General features: G+C 40.6%; 1 protein-coding gene across 2 annotated transcripts in view; it reads left to right on the top strand.

The window, feature by feature from the left end:
- The window catches only part of GLRB (glycine receptor beta), a 56132-nt gene that overhangs the window by 12574 nt on the left and 24003 nt on the right, over positions 1-19555 (top strand). For both annotated transcript variants that reach the window (XM_072120706.1, XM_072120714.1), the window contains exons 2-4: positions 2017-2167; positions 5928-6034; positions 14886-14953. In XM_072120706.1, coding sequence (XP_071976807.1) covers positions 2046-2167; positions 5928-6034; positions 14886-14953 — 297 coding nt within the window. In that variant the 5' untranslated portion in view covers positions 2017-2045. The remainder of the gene's footprint in view (positions 1-2016; positions 2168-5927; positions 6035-14885; positions 14954-19555) is intronic.

Below are 19555 nucleotides of genomic sequence, written 5' to 3'. Positions count from 1 at the left end.
GCTTAACTTCACCATCCAAAAAAAATCAGCTTTAAGTTAATGTTATTGAATTATTTTTCGTTTTTCAAATATTATTATTCATATTGAGAAAGTTATAATTTTCTGTGTGGCACAATTTCCTCATGGTTTTCCTATCCTCTGCTTGCTGTCATTCCTTGCTTACATCCGCGGATAAAATCCAGTCCACGGTCACTTGATGTCACACGGATTCATGGCTCATTACAAGACTGCGCTCTGATGACTGTGCTGTGGTCAAACACGCCGTTTGTGTCCATCACATGACCAGCGAGAAGAGATCAGGAAAATAACAGGCAATGTACACACATATTAGATCATTTAAGCTGTAAATGATTTGGGGGGATTATCATGTATGAAGAAAACTGCCTCTCCTCCGTATGGGATATATAATAAGGCTGCAGCCTGGTGTATAACTGCGCTATATCCTGTGTCTGAACGGGCATAGGCTATAGGACCACTCCACCACCCAGACAACTGGCGTCCAAGCCCTGATAAATCTCCCGCAATCACACCATGTTCTTCTGCATCATATAGGGCCCTTTACAGCTTTCTTATTCACAAGCCTCTGAAAAATTATATCTGCCCATAATGAAATATACATTAGCAAAGTGCAGTCAGTGGAAAAACCACTCACTTTTCATATATTCCGATAATAAGCTGTGAAGGTTATACAGCGGTTACCGCTCTCATAACTATTTCAATTTCTACTTTAAAAAAAGAAAAAGTTCTTCTTTTATGCCTGAAAGAAGTGAATGGTCAAGCAATGTTCCCTTGAACTATTTATGTAACTTGAAGACGTAATCCTAAACTATATGGTTTGTTTATTCACTCAGGACATGGCGGCAATAATTCTGTTGTCCCTCTTTTGTTCATTTTTATTAACTCGCTAGCTATAAGATCTTACTATAACATTGTATGTTCTGTACCGTGCCTTGTATCAGCGATGTATGTTTCAGGTTCAGATTTAAAAGCCCATTTACATTCTACGGCTCAGTTCACACTCGAGTCTGGTCTGTCCGTTACACTCTCCATTTAGAATAACAGAAAAAAACATTAAAATCAGAAGGTGGTTTTGTGAGCTACAGAATCTAAGATACAGACTGTTAAAGACTTATATGGATGAGATGTCACCCAAATGAGGGAATTCTAGAATGGGCATTTCATACAATACTTGAGGGGCTCAGTAGTTCAATGGGGTAAAATCTGGTGACAGAATCCCTTTAAGTCTTTTTACTACCAAAACAGTGTGAGACTGAGTTCACATTTGGTTTTTACCCTCTGCTGTAAGAAATATATATGAACCGCACTTACAGACAACAGCTGCCTTGAGCTGTGCCCAGGTCTGCCATCTGCTGGTCATTCATCCTTATAAAGGTGCGCCTTATAGTGTGAAAATTAGGGTAAGTAATACTGACCTATTCCTACAATGGAGGGCTGTAAAGTATCTCGCTGTGTGCTTATATAGTAGTATATGTCCACCTCTCCTCCTTGTAAGTGGGAGGAGGAGAGCTCATCGTTCATATTTGGGCTTTTACATCACAACACCCAAACTGTTGAGCAGAAGATTCCTCTATGGGTCATTGATTATGCGGCAAACATTTTTATAGCAGCAGGCAGGATGAAAAAGCATATTCTACTACACTACTCCATCTGTGTGTTTCCTGTATACTGACCAGAACACACAGACTGCAGCTGCCCCTTTCCCAGAACGCTGCTGGCAGGGAGCCAGGTAATGTAAAATAAACTATTATAAACTACTGAAATAATTCAGAATGCTGACAAAAGCTTTTTTTTTAATTGGCATAGGGGACCTGTCACCAGCTAATCCTGACATTCCCGGTGACATGTTCCCTTTAAACTTTGAGTTGGTAATTTATGTATCTAGATTTTGACCACAGTGCCATCCTTAAAAGTAACACAACAGACTATCTGGTAAATTTCTTGTCTTTTTTTTTACTATTTTATGAACATAAAATAACAAGCAGCTTTATTTTCCAGGTCTGTTGCTGTGAAGTTAATGTATCGCGATGAAGTTCATACTGGGGATTCTGGCTTTTCTCGTATTTTCGTTATGGTTGGATGGAGTGCACTCTAAAGAGAAGTCCTCAAAGAAAGGAAAGGGGAAGAAGAAGCAGTATCTCTGCCCATCGTAAGTCTATTATTAATGGCCATACATTTTGAATGACTGACTTGATCTGAAGGTGGAATGTGTGAAAAATAGTGAATGAAAACTTCAATAAAGTTACACCTTGTCCTGTCTCAGCTTTACCAACTTATAAAGGACACTATGCTACACTGAGACCGTTTCTGTGCAAATACCGCCGGGATCAAGGATTTTTTCTTAAAAACAAGGGCATAGGAAGGTTAAAGAAGAGCTGATCCTTAGCATTACTACCTCTGACAGTCCCACTGATTGTAAATCTTTCACTATGAAGTTTTGTTGTAGTAGGGGTCAGAATCCCCTTTAGGTAGCCATGGTCTAGGTTGCATTAGTTAGGTTTTTGTTCACATGGTGCATTTGTATTGCATTTTGAAATGTTATTCAAACGCAGCAGTTTGCATTCATGTGTTTCCATTGAAACATATGCAAGTAGGATCGAGCATTCCGTGTTGCATGTTACACCTAGTGCTTGTTCCTGATCGCCTGTTCCACATCTCCATTTGGGACATGCAATTCAAACGCACCATGCACAACGCAACCTAAGGCATGCAGATAAACATACCGATTATCGGTTTTGAAGAACGAATGTTTTTTTTCTGTTTTTCATGACCGTTTTGCTTCTGTTGTTCATGATCATCACCGAGTGCATTTTTTACATGTACAGAACTACATGAAGGCCTGCTTCCTGCGTAACAAATTGTACTTCCTAGTGTCATTATTTTATATTCTGTGCCATGTACTGGGAAGGGGATAAAAATTCCTAACATGGTGAAATTGACCAAAAAAAAAAAATGTTTTCCATTTTTTTGTGGGCTGCGTTTTTACAGTGTTCAATGTGCGCTCCAAATGACACCTCTCCTTTATTCTTTGGTTTGGTATGTTCAAGCAGATGCCAAATTTATAAAGGTTTTAGTAGGTATTAGTAGATGTTATAAAAATTAAAACCTTGTGTTAAAAAAAAGGCTTAATTTTAATCCGGTAGCTTCTTCGGTGGCATTCAAATAATTAACACCTGCAATCTTTGCCAGCACGGACTGGGGGTGTTACTGGTGGGTGTTTGCTGCAACATGCAGCGAATAACCCCATTGTATGAAGAGGGCTCAGCCTGTGAGCCTACTCCATACACCTGGCCCAACCCTTCTCCTTAATTAAAAGTCACGTGTCAGGAACGAGCTGAATAACTGTGGTGGGCACTGATCCATTTAAAAGTATTGCATTTAGTGCTTCTGCGTGTCCTTCTCTTAAAAAAACAGCTAGACAATACCCCTGGATTGTGTGATTATATGGATAAGTTGAAGGCTTTCTCCTAAAGCACCTTTCAGTTCCACCTAGTGTAAAATGAGTGTCTTCCCTCTCTTGTTCTGTTTCTTCCTATAACAACACGTGTATTGGGCTGGTGCTTCCCTGCTGCACAGCAACACTTCATGCTGATCCAGTGCCAGGAGCAGAATAAATGGACAAGCATGAAAGACGTGTAATTAAAATGTTTTTTTCTGTCAATGTCTTTAGCGGTACAGCACTATTTTTCCTAGTGCTTTGCTGAACAATGCCTCGGAGCGTGTATTGATTCTTAAGGAACTGTCCTTTCTTGGTGCACAGTTCAGGCTTGTCCTGCAACAATGCAGCTCTGTGGTTCCCCTGTGCTTGTGCCAAGTCTCTAGAAGCAGTCATGTTTGCTTTCTACAAGAAACCTGCTGTGCATGAAGAAATTACCTGCAGGTGACTATCTTTCCATGGATCAGTGGTTTGGCAGCGTCTTTGGAGCATGCAAATCTAATTAGAGCTTAGGAAACTAATTGGCTAGGAACTCAGTCTCCCTAAATATGACAATTGTACTTGAATATATTTCCAGCTCAGATTATACCAAGATTAAGACTTCAGCACAGAATACTTCATAAGATTCTTCCCATTTCATTTGTGGAGAATGTAGCATATTTTTCACACTATAAGGTGCACCACAGATTTGGACCTCAAATAATATATATTTGACACCTGTTAAAAATTCCCTCATGATCATACACACACCTCTCTGCTATGTTCACATCCACCATATCTACTAATTGCCCCTCGACAGCTCCCTATCGCCGCAGTTTACCCTCTCCCACATTATCAGCTCATTATCTCCTATGTAAAACATCCTCCCAGCTCCTCATTCCTTCAGTATAACCTTCCGCTCTTCCCTACTCATCCCCTCAGTATTGGCAGCCTCTCAATCTCCTGCACATCTCACCCATTTACCCTTTGCCAATGATGTATCTGATAGATTTATCCTAGCAGTGTGGCCAAGGGCCAAGGACTTATCTAATATATCCTGGTTTCTAAGAGCCATACCTTTGGATTGGTGAGCTGACCATGTTCTCCAAATCTCTGTCTGCTTACATCTGCAGAATTCAGGAAAGGGGGGGGGGGGTAGCTATCAGAGCAGAGTGGAGATGATGATGATGACCACATAAGGACTTGGATGCTCCCATGACTTGATGCAGTTTGCTGGGAGGGATCCAGGTGTACTTTTATATACTTTTAAAAGTGAGTGAAACCATTAAAATTAAAAGACATTACACCCCACCCGCTCTTTACAGATAGCCGGCGACATCAGCAAATCTCAGATCACCATTCCTTGTGCAGCCAGCAGCCTACAGTGTGGCTGCGCAAGGAATGGTGTTCTCGCGCATGCACGAGATTGGCAGACAGACGGCTGTCTGTGAAGAGCTCACAGGGCTGGAGTGCCTCCTTTACATATTTTTATTCCAGTTATTTTCTCAGGAATTCGGGAAGAGGTATAACTAATAAAAAACACTGTTCTTATTAGTTTGCTTGTTACCTGTATGGGATGTCCTTTAATTTATAAAAGCAGAATGGGAATTGGTACAGGCAGTCCCCTACTTAAGGACACCCAAATTACAGACAACCCATAGTTACAGACAGACCCCTCTGACCTCTGGTGAAGCTCTCTGGATACTTTACTATAGTCCCAGACTGCAATGATCAGCTGTAAAGTGTCTGCAATGAAGCTTTAGTGATAATCCTTGGTCCCATTACAGCAAAAAAATGTTTAAACTCCAATTGTCACTCGGGCCAAAATTTTTTTCAACTGGATCTACAATTATAAAATATACAGTTTCGACTTGCATACAAATTCAACTTAAGAACTGCCTGTATTAAAAAGGCCGTAGGAACCTGTCCTTTGAAAATGTGTGATAGGTTCCCTTTAAAATGAAATAAAATGTTGTGTAGAAGGTTAGCAGTGATGAGCAGGCCTCTTGAGCTGGCTTCGCATCATGTTTTGTGCCATAGGTTGTAAGGACACTTGGGCATATTCTGATGCGTCCTTACAAGGTATGGCTTATCTGCTCAGCGAGGCAAATGTCTAAATACATCGCATGACTCTGGTTTATCTTGTCTCTCTTTTTCTATGTGTCAGATATAATTAGAATTTTCAGATGCTAAATGAAAGTGTAGCTAAACCCTGTACTTTGATAATCTAATCACATTGTCAGTACACAGCATCTCATAGCACAGAGGAAACATTAAGTGTCTGCTTAGAGAGTCCTCACCCACACTCTGCTGAATCTTACAATGAGTTATCATTGAGTAATAGAAGCAAAAACAACAATAATAAAACTTAGTAAAATTGTAAAGTAAGGGGTTAAATATTATCGATATTGTGTAAATATCCCTATAATTAAAATATGAGAATTTTCTTTCATGGGCAAACCCTTTAATATGCAATTCATTTCTTTCCTTACAGCCAGCAATCTGCAGAAGATCTTGCAAGAGTTCCTGTAAACTCCACTAGCAACATATTAAACAGACTGTTGGTCAGCTATGACCCGAGAATAAGGCCAAACTTCAAAGGTTTGTTCCATTTTGTATATAAAAATATTAAGCTCTAGAGCAGTAAGTTTGTGGTACAAGACAAAAAGAGATAAGGAAATGTGTTGTACCATTTTAGAGGTCAGATAATTCAAATGCTGCATATGAGAGCAGCCTAACAGAGATGAGAATTTAGCCTAATGCTTAATGGGAAGGGGGGATTAATAACCAAATTAATGTTTTCCCCCTGTATTTTATGTTCCCCAATACATTCAATACATTAATGTTAAAATAAAAACATTAAGTCCTGCAAATAAAGACTTCTTACATAGCTCTGCACTTATATTTAAAGAGAAGCCGTCAGGCAATCTAACCCCCGAAACTAAATATATTTTCATAAACTGCCATTAGAGAGCATTGCCTCTATCCCTCCATTGTCCCTCTACATGCCTGTAAACTTAAGCAATCAGGTCCTAAAGCTGTATGCAAATGACCTGTGAAATGTCCAATGAGTCATTATCATATTCAAGCTGTCCAGCTTATTCATGAGTGGGAGGCACAGCCACTCCCCCCAGTGCTTGACTGACAGCCTGTATAATGATGTGAGGTATAATGTCTCCTCTATGTGCTTCCTGCTGCTTGCGCCCACTGCAGCCTGTGTGTGTATAGGAAAGGTACAACCGCTCCAGGCATCCATGTTATAGCAGAACATGTCAGGTACTTGTGCAGCTGATGTCTGTGTCTCACACATGTGTATTAGGAGGGAGAGCATGTCAGCAGGTAAAGCACACACTAGCAATGCTTTACTATACATTACACACAGACATGAGCAGGAGGGAAGGGGGGGGGTTACAGGGGTGACATCACTGCCTCTGACCATGTGACCAGCCTCATTTACATAATAAAGAAAAGATGATTTTATAATGATTAATGTATGAATTGACTAGATAAAGGCTGGGATGGAATCCTTGTGAGCTGCTCCAACAGGTAGTGGTGACAGAAATAGTGACAGAGACCTGATGACAGGTGTCCTTTAAAAAAAGTTCTAATATAAATTGTAATAATTTGGCGGTCACCATGATCATACAGACCTATAACATAGAGTTCACTTTTCATTATAATCACACAGTCAATACTGGAAAAGTGGAAAACAAAAAGTGTGACCTTATTTAATTTTTTTGTTTGTTTCCCAGTACGTTGCACAACATATTTACAGCATATTTACAAGTATTATTAACCAGTACAAATTGTATAAATAACCCTTCCTACTATTATACAAAATAATAAAGAAGTTAGGATTAAAAAAATTAATTTTCTTGTGGACACAGTCTTTCACTGTGTGCACCAAATGACTGCTTTATTCTTTTGTTTTGATAGATATATATAATGTATTTTAAGAAAACTTGCTAAAAAGTACCTGCATCTTATAGACCGAGGGTCAGGAGGATCCAGCACTGCCAGACCCTCCTGACTGCTGTAATGGAGATTGGGTGATGCGTTGACATAGCGCTGCACCCAATCTTCCAGAGAGGACCCTCCCCCCTCTCCCCACATGTGTCCCCACATGGATACTCGCTGCCTACAGGACCTGTGGTGATGTCAGAATCATTTGATCACATGCTTCCTACATCACTCAATGTCCTGATACTGCCAAAAATGGGGACATGCAGTGCTGGGATAGAGTAAGAAGAGGAGAAGTGAGAGGGGGGAGGGGTTGTGAGTGTGTGTGTGTGTATACTAGTGCCCAGTGTGTTCCTTATGTGTTTATAGCAGGTGTGTGTGTGTGTGTGTGTGTGTGTGTGTGTGTGTGTGTGTGTGTAGCAGTGATGAGTGTATTTTTCAAAAAGGAATATATTTTTCCTTTTTGGAAGACTAAATCTGGGGTAAGGAGCTTCTTATACGTAGGATTTATTATGTTTTAATAGATTAAAAAATGAAAACCCTTTGTCTTCATTTTGCCCAATTATCACTTCAATGTCTTATATATAACTCAGCTAACGTAGTTGTGTAAGGTGACATTTTTTGCTGGACCTGATGACCATTTTGTGAACTGTACCACCATTTTATTCAATTTGTAAAAGATTTTATGGGTTGCATAATGTCAAAGTGGCATTTCAAACATTTGGGTGCCATTTTCCATTACATGGTTCACCGTAAGTAACCATTTTTATATATTAATAATAGATCAGGACTTTTGGGATGTGGCGAAATCTAACATGTTTATGATTTTATTTTTTTTATATATATAATTTTATTTTTTTATACTACTTTTAAAACCCTTTAGGGCAGTGATGGCGAACCTATGGCACGGGTGCCAGAGGTGGCACTCGGAGCCCTCTTTTTGGGCACCCAAGCCATCAACATAGAACTCAATGAATCATCCTGCAGTCCCAGTCGACTCAAGAGATGCTGCTCTCAGTTCTATTTTAAAGCAACACATTTTTGATTGCTTGGGACTGCAGGAAGAGGTAGAACACATGGGAAAGGGAGGATTATCTTTAGAGCTCCTCTAGGCCCCACATTTCTTCCTGTACAGGGGGAGATGCTATAACATTAGTAAAAATTTGGCCTTCTTCTTTCAACTGTTTTGTTGTCGTCAAGAGGCCAATATGATTGAAAGTTGTGGAAGAGCAGGTAGCAATAAATTACTACTTAAATTGCCGTGCTGGCACTTTGCAATAAATAAGTGTGTTTTGGTTGTAGTTTGGGCACCCGGTCTCTAAAAGGTTCGCCATCACTGCTTTAGGGTGATTTAATTTTTGGGGTCAGACTCCAGGCTGCAATGGCAACGGACTATCGGCATTATGACGTACATGTATTTCACAATGGGTTAAGGAACAGCACTTCCATGGCAGATAATTTTAGGTGATTTGGGGAGGACTACAAAATAATATAAAGTCCTCCTCATGAGTTAATAAATGTTAAGTTTGTCCTACTAAAAACAAGCACTCATTCGGTTACATTGATGGAAAATTCAGGGCTCTTGGCATTACTATGATTACTATGTCATACAGGGCTAAACCAAACCGGTTAGGAAGTGGTTAAACCTGTACTAGTCTGATCTGCCCTATCCTCCTATAAGCTTCTTCAGGTCCGGGATTGGCAGGCAATTTCCCATGTTTCTCATCTTCAGTCTTGTACGTAACCTTTACTAGCAGATTTTTAGATATTTTTGTTTAGTCACCAAAACAAATTTACATAGAGACAGTATATAACACACAGAAACAAGGACTTAAAGGAGTATGCTCATATCAGCAATTGATGTTATTGTATGCATGATGGAAAATTATACGTTTTTCCATTACACTTCCTGTATCAATCTCTCATGGTTTCCTAGATCTCTGCTTGCTGTTATTCTATAGAAGGCTCGTTATATCATAGAGAGTAATCAGAGTTGTGTGATATAATGAGCTGTGCATCTGTGTGACCACGGTCAGATTTCTATCTACTGGAAGTAAACAATGTAGCTTTCTATAGATAAACAGCAAGCAGAGATCTAGAAAACCATGAGTAATTTATACAGAAAGTATATTGGTAATTTTTATAACTTTTCTTTATAGAAAAAAAAAATATCATTTATTTGCTGAAATGGAAATCCCCCTTTAAAGCTTCAGGTGACCTATAATGTAGCATCTTAGTGCATTGGGAAGATTTAGGTGGCAGATGCTTTGTAGTAAATGGTTAGTGACCCAGTAAAAGCAATCTGTGATGCCTATTGTTTCTAGTGTAGCATTCCAAGTATCAGAAATGTTAGTGCAGGTGGCCATGTGTATGTAATGCGCCCCTGTACCCCTGTGTCTAGCCATTAATATACAACACTCTTACAGCATTATAATCTTAAATCAGTTTTTTTTTTACTTTTTGTTGATTTGTAAATTTTAGAACATGTGTGCTGTATGAAGCAGCACTTTAGAGCAGTTACTAGATACCATCCCATTAGATCAGTGTAACCATTACTTTGTGTATGTTGTTAGTAGTTGCAGGACTGTGAAAAGTGAATTTCTAATCCAGCTCTGCTTCTGATCTTCCAGCCTGAAGAGCTTTCTGCTCTCTGCTGCTTCACAGCCCCTACCCTCTGCCTCAGGTTTTTGGTTGAAAAATGACTACAGTAATTACTACAGCCCCTCCCCTCAGGGTAGAGGGGGTGGGGGCTGTGGAACAGGTTGTTGCAAAAAGCAGCTCTTCAGACTCAAAGATCCACCCAGAGCACTTGCAGGAGCTGCAAACCTGGATAAAAAAGTTCATTTCTCATAGCCCTTCTTCCTACACACACAACGGTGTGGTCACACAGCTCTATACACAGCTCTTACTGTCTTCAGTTTATTATGGTCAAAACTGCTGATGTATTCCCTTTTAATCTGACCAAAATTGGAATATGATCTACAGATGGGTCTGACCTTTGTTTGATATTAGTTAAAGGGAGTTTATAAGCTTCCAGATCACTCACAAATACTGTAAAATCAACATCTTATACAGTGCTTTTTATGCCTTCCGGTCATATCTATTTTTTTTTTTTTTTTGTTTAGTGAGATTTTTATGTGAAATTCAGGCAAATATGACTCTTCTTACCTCGTTTTCACATGAGATGAGTCAAGTGTTTGCAGCGGTTGTCAGAAGCCCCTATCTTTGGTTGTATCGCACCTAGACACATGCTCCTGGTGTCATATTAAACATTCGGATTTAAGTTATCAGATGACAAATGTATGCCTTTGAGAGCTACAGAATCAGAGATGCAGACAGCTTAAAAGATATTTGGAAATGTGAGCTGCAGATACAGATCCAGTTCCTGTGTGTATGTACAGTTTTGTAGTTCACATAAGCTTGAGGCGATCTGAGAGATTTAATATGACATAATGGGGCTCATTTACTAAGGGATCACGGAGCGCATTTTCGTCGGGTTTCCTGACTATTTCCATTTTGCGCTGCATTGCGCCGGTGATTGGGGGGGCGTGGCCAGCGGACAACCCGACGTAGTAGGACTACGCGCGGGATTTAACATTTTGAATTGTGTCGCAAAACACGCACTTACAAGCATCGGGAAGAAGAAGGTGGACTCTGGCGGACCTCTGCAGGCAAGCGACGGATGCAGGAACTCGGGTGCACGAGCTTCGTGAATCGCCCCCAGACTTCATCTTCATTGGACCATCCGAAACAGGGATCGCGACAGGACCAGGTAAGTAAATTTGCACCAATAAGTTTGTTTCTAGGCACTTTAGATAAGGGACTCTCCCCCTGCAGCCAATAAACTTGATCTCTCTCATGTGAAAATGGGATAAGAAGAGTCATATTTGACTTTGGGAGAATTTTTTTTTTTTTTAATAGGTAAATGCATGGGATTTCACATAAAAGGGGTGATTTATGGAAAGGAGATTTCAGTAGTTTGGTAGGGTAAAACCTGGTGATGAGTTCCCTTTAAAGGAATTCACTTGGATGAAAAGTGAAAGGAGTTATCAGCAGTATTTGATACAAGTGTCTGTGTGGGTGAATAGATGTGTCTGTATAAGCCATGAAGGAGACCGTACATTACCCGCTCTGGAAAATTCTGCTTGGCTATGTCTTGTATGGTTAGCAAGTTATTTCTGTAGTAATACATTGTTACAGAACAAGCGCTTGCGCTACTCCCCAGCAATGGATGTTTGCCAGATCCCAGAGCCTGTGGAAGCTGCACAGGGGGTGACCTTACAGGACAGCCCTGTGCCATTCCCTCCATGACTCCATACAAATACACAGGGACCTGCCTTATGTTAATTGTTTGAGAATTGTAGTTGAAGTTTTTCTGCGATCTTGCCGGCACACCTTAGGGGGCTATGAAGGACCCAGGTATGTGGTAAATTACACAGAAGTACAATGTATTTGCTCTGCCAGTGTACTTGATGTTATTGCGTGGGCTTAAATCCACTGACAATAATGTTCTAGCACAGATCTGCGTTGCTGTGGAAACTACAGTAAAAGAAATATATATTTTTTTTTGAATCATACCATTTTCTACCTAAGCCTTTTCATCTTTATACACAGAAAACCACTGGTTTATGCCAGTTTACTGTAGGTCTCGTATGTTTCCCAGCCAAATATCAACATCAAAATATCAAGGTGGTTTTTTACATTTTAGGAAGGAAAATAATTTTTTCTTAAAGGGGTTTTTCCTGGGAACAGAAGTTAGGCCCTATCGACAGGATTACTCTGACAGAGTGACGAGGGGTCCGACGGAGGTACATGGGACCCCATCAGACCTCTCTTTTTCATCACTGAGACCTCCACTGATCCGCAAGTTAGGCGCTATCCCGTGGGTAGGGTCTAACTTCTATTCGTGAGAATACCCCTTAAGTAAATAATATTAGTTCAAGCAGCAAAATGCTTGTAAAGGTTGAGAACACTTTTACTGGCACTTATATGACTTCTATGATAATTTCTCATTTACTTACTCAGAGCAGCACTGTATAACAGAATAAAACATAATTGCTGAAAAGTATTAACTTGAATAACGTACAAAAGTGTGAACTCAGACTTAAAGCATAACTATAAAGTTACTGACAAAAAATAGTTTTCACCTAGCTTGAGAGAACCTTTGACAAATTCCAATGATACCTGTATGATGTTGCTGACTTCTTCCTAGCCTTATACCAAGTCATAGATAATAGCCTGGTATGTCTATCATCCCTTCTTATAAAATCATATTCGGCTTTTCCTAAAGTGGGTGGAACTTCCTGGTTGTGACATCAGCTAAGGGCACTGAGGCCAGAGCCCTGAGGGCATTCATATGAATCGGGACAGCTTGTTTGTAACTGGCCGACCTGAACTTTGCTTGTAGGTGGATTTGAAAATGTTGTCTTTGAAATGCATGGCTGCTTCCGTCCATAAACAGGTAATGCATGGTATTGCACCACAGGTACATTAAGTTTTCCACACTTTAGTGTGGTGCTGTTTGTGAAGAAAGTTGCCATAGAAAATGGCAGTCAGAACCTTTTCGGGGAGTATAGTGTGTTTTTTACATGGTACTGTTTGTTGGAGGGTAGTGATGTTACATGGAGGGGACTAGATGATGATGTACATGGAGGCAATTAGCAAACAGCAAGTTGTACTCATTTAGGGATTTATCACGCGCTGGTGCATGGTACAGACATTCAGGAAAGGAAGTGTTGTGGTGAGACATCATCTCAGTGGGGCTGAGGTAATGTACAATGAGGGCAATTACACACAGAAATATAGTACGTGAGAGAAACGTGTAGTTTATTACTTGTAATTATTGTGGTAACAGAGCAGGATAGTCTGTTAGATCATCACTGGTTGCAGGGGGGGGGGGCTGTAGCTGAAAACTGAGGGCTCATGGGAGTTGTACTATCCTGTGTCAGCCATATTCCTTCTTCCTACTTTAGAAAGCTCATAAAAATAATTAAATAGTAAAAGCAAGCAATTTAATCTCCATTTTGTGATTAATGACATTGAGTTTTGTTGTATTCATTTATTTATAGCATTATGGGTTTTGTATCAAATGTTCATATTCCCGAAATACCCCTTTAATATAAAATGAGTAACTTTATGCAAATGCACCAACAGTGTTGCAGGGGTTTGTTGCATAGGCCTCAGGGACATGTAACAACCAGAGCCCAAAGTCCTTGCACACCATTTGCATAAAATAACTGTATTCACCGCAAATGCTTCATACTACTCAAAATAACTAGATTTCCTACAAAACAGACAATCTTATTTGCTTGTAATAAGTAATCAGGGATACAGTAGAATTGTTTTATTTGATTCATGTCTAAAATCAGAGAGTCCTAATTTCTTTTCTCCACAGGAATTAAAAACAAAAGGTATGCCCGGTTCTTTAACCCCTTAACGCCGCAGCCCTTTTTCGTTTTTGCGTTTTCATTCCCTACCTTCAAAAATCTATAACTTTTTTAAATTTTCCATGTACAGAGCTGTGTTATGGCTTATTTTCTGCGTAACAAATTACACTTCAAAATGGTGGTATTTTATATTCCATTCCTTGTACTGGGAAGCAGGGAAAAAAATTTCAAATGCAGTGAAATTGATAAAAAAGAAATGCATTTGTGACGTATTCTTGTGGGCTTGGATTTTACAGATTTCACTGCAGTGCAAATCTGCCTTTTTGCCTTTTATAAGCATTTGCATTACAATATAATTGTGTGTTATAACTTACCTTGCGCCCTGACAAAATCTTAGGGTAGTCACAGAGGCTGGATGCATGTCAAAAAACAACATGTGACTTATCTTGGACCCCACCTTTGTGCTCCTGTACATCTCCTCCTGCTCCTTCACAGAGCTCACAGCCTGCTCAGCTGATATCATTGGGGGGGGGGCAGAGCTGTACATGAGCACAAAGATGGAGGCAGCCTGGAGCTCAGACAAGTCACATGTTTTTTTTTTGTTTTTTTTTACAATACATACAAACCAAAGCCCAGCCCCTGTGACTACCCCAGGATTTTGTCAGGATGCAAGAGTAAGTTATAACACACAATTATATTGTAATTCAAATACTTAGAAAAGGCAGAGGCATTTTTGCACTGCAGGTGTCATGGGCTTTTACAATCTGTCTTTAAGTTTACATTCCATTCCCCATAGACTTTAGGGTACCTTCCATTACCTCCTGTTTTGTATCAGTTATTAACAGCAGAAATAGACACGGGCTACTTTACTATTCTTGCCGCTATTAATAACGGATTGCGTAACGGAACCTGCCAAACGCATGTGTTAACTAAGTCGGTGTGATCATCCTGCTATAAAGGAAAAATCCTAGATATGCTTCATATATTCTACACACACACACACACTTGGCAATAAAGATTGAAATAATCATATTTGGGTTTTGTGCATGTTATATTTCTCCCTTTTATTTATTGTGTAATTTATTAAAGCTTTTCTGTACTTGTAGGTATTCCAGTGGATGTTGTGGTCAACATATTTATTAACAGTTTTGGATCTATTCAAGAAACCACCATGGTAAGTGTGCAGTGCAATGAGCAGATCTTTACTTATGTCTTCATCTCTTTACTTCGATTTTACTTTTAGAGGGGCAGTAGAATTATTTATTCGTAGACACTCAAGATGAGAACAGTCTTCTATTGATCTATTAAAGAGGAACCTAATAAAATCAGTATAAAAATAGTTTTAAAAAATCCTGCAGACATTCTTTGTTAGTTAGATTACCATATATATTCGAGTATAAGCTGAGTTTTACAGCACAATTTTTGTGCTGAAAACTCCCCACTCGGGTTATACTTGGGTATATTAAAAAAAATAAACGGAGTACTCACCATTCCGACACTCCAGCAGCTGACATCACAATTGTGCACTGGCCATGCGCACAAGGCTGTCACGGACCTGGAGTTGCCACCTGCGCACATGAAGATGGAAGAGGAGCTGCCTGCGGTGTCGGACTGGTGAGTACTCTATTTATTTATTTTTATGTGCTGGCCATACTGGGGGCTGGCAGTCTATACACTAAAGGGGGCTGGCTGGAAGCCTATACACTACACAGGGCTGGCTGTCTATTTACTATAGGGGGCTGGTTGGCTAGCTATATACTATAGGGGAGTGGCTGGCAGTATACTATAAGGGGATGGCTTGATATGTACTACATGGGACTGGCTGTATACTACATGGGGCTGGCTGGCTAGCTATATACAATAGGGGGATGGCTGGCTATATACTATAGGGCAGTGGTAGCGAACCTATGGCACAGGTGCCAGAGGTGGCACTCAGAGCCATTTCTGTGGGTACTCAGACATCGCCCCAGGACAGAGTTCACCAAATCTTCCTGCAGTCCCAGGCAAGAGATGCTGCTCTCAATGCTATTTTAAAGCTGTTTGGAGCTGTCTGAAAATTGAGAAGGTGTTGACTGAACTGCAATATCTCTGGAGGTCCTCCTGCTGGACCCACCATTCTTCTTCTACTAAGAGACCATGGAGAGAAGCTACAATGTCTGAGTCTGAATTTTCCCTTCTTTTTTTCAATTGTATTGGTTTCCTCAGGCGGCCGATACGATTGAAAGATTGGAAGAACAGGTAGCAATAAGTTACTGCTTAAAATGCCATGTTGGCACTTCACAGTAAATAAGTGGATTTTTGTTGTAATTTGGGCACTCTGTCACCAAAAGGTTCGCCATCACTGCTATAGGGGGGTGGCTGGATACTACATGGGGCTGTCTGGCTATATACAGGCGCTGGTCAGCTTTATACTGACTGGAAGCTGTGACCAATGTATTTCCCACCCTAGGCCTATACTAGAGTCAATAGGCTTTCCTAGTTTTTGGTGGTAAAATTAGGTACCTTTGCTTATACTCAGGTCAGCTCATACTCCAGTATATACAGTAGTAATATACCTCAAAAGACAGTCTTTTACACCTCAAAACTTTACTTAAATCCTCATCCAGGTGCGTTATAAAGCCATAAGACAAAAACTGCAGAAAAATATTATATAAACTAAGTGCACATAAGTATATGAAAGCTAAATAAGGCTAAAAAGTGAAATACAAGAAACAAACTGCAAAAAAAGTGACAAGAATTGTAACTCATGTTGCTATTCCTCGAGGGCAAGATGCCTTTGCAGATTTGTCACTTGACTTTATTATATTCCCTGATTGGGATTCAAGCGGAGTGGTGTGGTGTGGTGTACCTTTATTTCTTTCCTCAGAAATGCGGAGGTTTTTAATATTTTTAAACTGTTTTTTTATATCTTATTAATGAAATGCCCCATGCAGCCTATCCTCACTAATGAAATGCCCCATGCAGCCTATCCTCACTAATGAAATGCCCAGCACCCTCCCCCATTTAATGAAATGCCTCATGCAGCAGCCCCATAATAAAAAAAATATATATCCTCTAACGCTCTCTTCCCTTTTTGCTCCAAGTGTGACAGTCTGGCAGAGACGGGTCCATGTACCATGCCTGCACACATACCTGCACACATAGACCCAACTCTACCTGCACTGCACAGGAAGATGTGAATCTCGTGCAGTCGGGCCATAGCTTGCATCCTCCCCCCCCCCAGCGCTAATAACTTCTCCCTCGAAGTGAATGATAAGTTGTTTACACACATTGATCTTCGGGTAATTAACATTAATGCTTGTCAGCTCCCATTAACTAAAGCACAAGTGTGTACAAAAGTGTGCTACATATACATTATAGTTTTTTAACTTTGTTTTTCAATAATTCACAAGAAATTGGCAAACTGTGTTATTTTGTGTTTCCAATGTGAACTATGTTAGGAATGTTTTGCCTTTGCTAAGTGATCATTTTACAAAAGAAAATGCAACTGTATGGCATCCATCCCCAGGCTCCGCTGTGTCTGCTTTCTGCAGGGATGTCCATGTCCAAATATGGACATTTTCATCACTCGGGAAACTCCTGCCAGCAGATCACTCAATGCTTCTGATGTTTGCTTCTCCTTACACTTTCATGAAGGAGGAGCCAAAGCAGACAACGTCTAACTCTGTATGAGCATATAGTGGGATACGCTGCTGCCCTCTCTTGTAACAATACAATACTTTGGGAATCCTCCCAGCGTATCCTTCAAAAGGAGGGAAAACTGAGAATTGAATGTACAGTAACCTTAAAGGGAACCTACCACCACAAATCTACCTATAAAGGTAGATTGGGTGGTAGGTGGATCAATGGGACGTGAGGAGAGCCCTTTTAAGGGCTAATCCTCACGTCCCTGCACTTTTTTAATAACTTTAATTTGGTATTTATTCAAATTTACTTATGCGGCTACCGGGGCGTGGAGTAGCCGCATATGAGATTACACGAGGCGGCTACTCCACGCCCCGGTAGCCATTTTACCACTCCTACTCACCCATCTTCGGCGCGCAGCTCCGTGTAGCTGCGCGCCCTCGTCCGGCGATCCTGCCGTCTGCGCATGCGCAGAAGAGCAGGCCCGCTCCGGTTTCGGAGTTGTGACCACGCAGGCGCGGGCCTGCTCTTCTGCGCATGCGCAGACGGCAGGATCGCCGGACGAGGGCGCGCAGCTACGCGGAGCTGCGCGCCGAAGATGGGTGAGTAGGAGGGGTAAAATGGCTACCGGGGCGTGGAGTAGCCGCCTCATGTAATCTCATATGCGGCTACTCCACGCCCCGGTAGCCGCATAAGTAAATTTGAATAAATACCAAATTAAAGTTATTAAAAAAGTGCAGGGACGTGAGGATTAGCCCTTAAAAGGGCTCTCCTCACGTCCCATTGATCCACCTACCACCCAATCTACCTTTATAGGTAGATTTGTGGTGGTAGGTGCCCTTTAAACTAAGCTTTTAATCTGTGACTCTGTCCTGTCAGGCTTGTTATAAATGTGACTTGATGTGCTCACAGAGGACAGGGTACCATCTAAAGCAGATGCTGTGTGATAAAGATGCCAGAAATGATATTGCAAGCAGGTTGAAGTTTACGGTTGACATCAAGGACAGATTTGCCATTTCTCACCCATAGCAAATACTCATTATATAGCACATGGCAGATGGTTAAACCTTTGCTGATGATTATGGTCTACCAACAATAAAAGTGGTGGCTCTGCAGCAATGAAAATGTTACCATGTGTATACATAAAGCTGCCTTGTGGAATAAATGAATGTTTTTATACATATCTACTTCTTTTTATAAATTGTGCATATGCATAGGATAAAATGCATTGTGTTTAGCTAATGTGTATATATGTGTGTATATAAGAAAGAGGGAGAGAGATATTATTAAACACTCTCTTTCTCCCGCGGAGCCACCTGGCACTGCCAAGTCTCTGTTTGTATACAGAGACGTGTGGTGCCACCCCAATCACAGAGGCGCGCCTTCTTCTGCCTGAAACTAAGGCTGCAACAGACATGCGGATATGATCAGGACTCTCTATACATAGAGATACCTAGCAGCAACTCACGGTAAAGTGGCTGAATGTGAAAGGTAAGTATATATATATTTTTTTTTTTTCCTTAAGGGGTATTCTCACGAAGACAGGATTCTTAAATATCCTTAGGATCACAAAATTACACATTCTCTAATTCTCTGTTATTAACAAAAATGCAGCATTTCATAGATATAAGTCCAACCTGTCTTTATCAGTCCTTGTGTATATAATTTCGGCTGCCCCAGGATGCGACTGTTAATCTTCTGACTTAAAAGGGAATCTACCACCAGGAGGAAGGATTGTAAAGCAATCACACGTACATGCTGGTATGTGCTCACTCTGGCAGGATCTGCTGTTATTTTAGCCTCATATGGCCTTGTTTTTACGTAAAAAGGCTTTTAAAATTATGCAAATGAGACTGAGGAGAGGCAGGCTAAATTAACAGCTATGGAGCCCAGAGCCCCTCAGTTCATATGCATAATTTTGAAAGCCTTTTTTTTGGGGAAAAACAAGAGCATAAGAAGCTAAAAGAAGAGCAGAACCTGCTAGAGAGGGCACACACCAGTATGTAAGTATACTTGGTTTACAATCCTTGATCCTGGTGGTAGATTTCCTTTAAGGGTCGGGCAGGAGAGATTCTTCTCATGAATAGATTTTCCTGTCTCACACTGTAGTATCTCTGCATCGCACCCTGCATTCCTAGAAGACATCACACAC

This window comes from Engystomops pustulosus, chromosome 1 (genome assembly GCF_040894005.1).
Source record: "Engystomops pustulosus chromosome 1, aEngPut4.maternal, whole genome shotgun sequence".
NCBI lineage: Eukaryota > Metazoa > Chordata > Amphibia > Anura > Leptodactylidae > Engystomops > Engystomops pustulosus.
The sequence above is the reverse complement of the archived record's forward strand: the minus strand, read 5'-3'. Positions and strand labels throughout refer to the sequence as shown.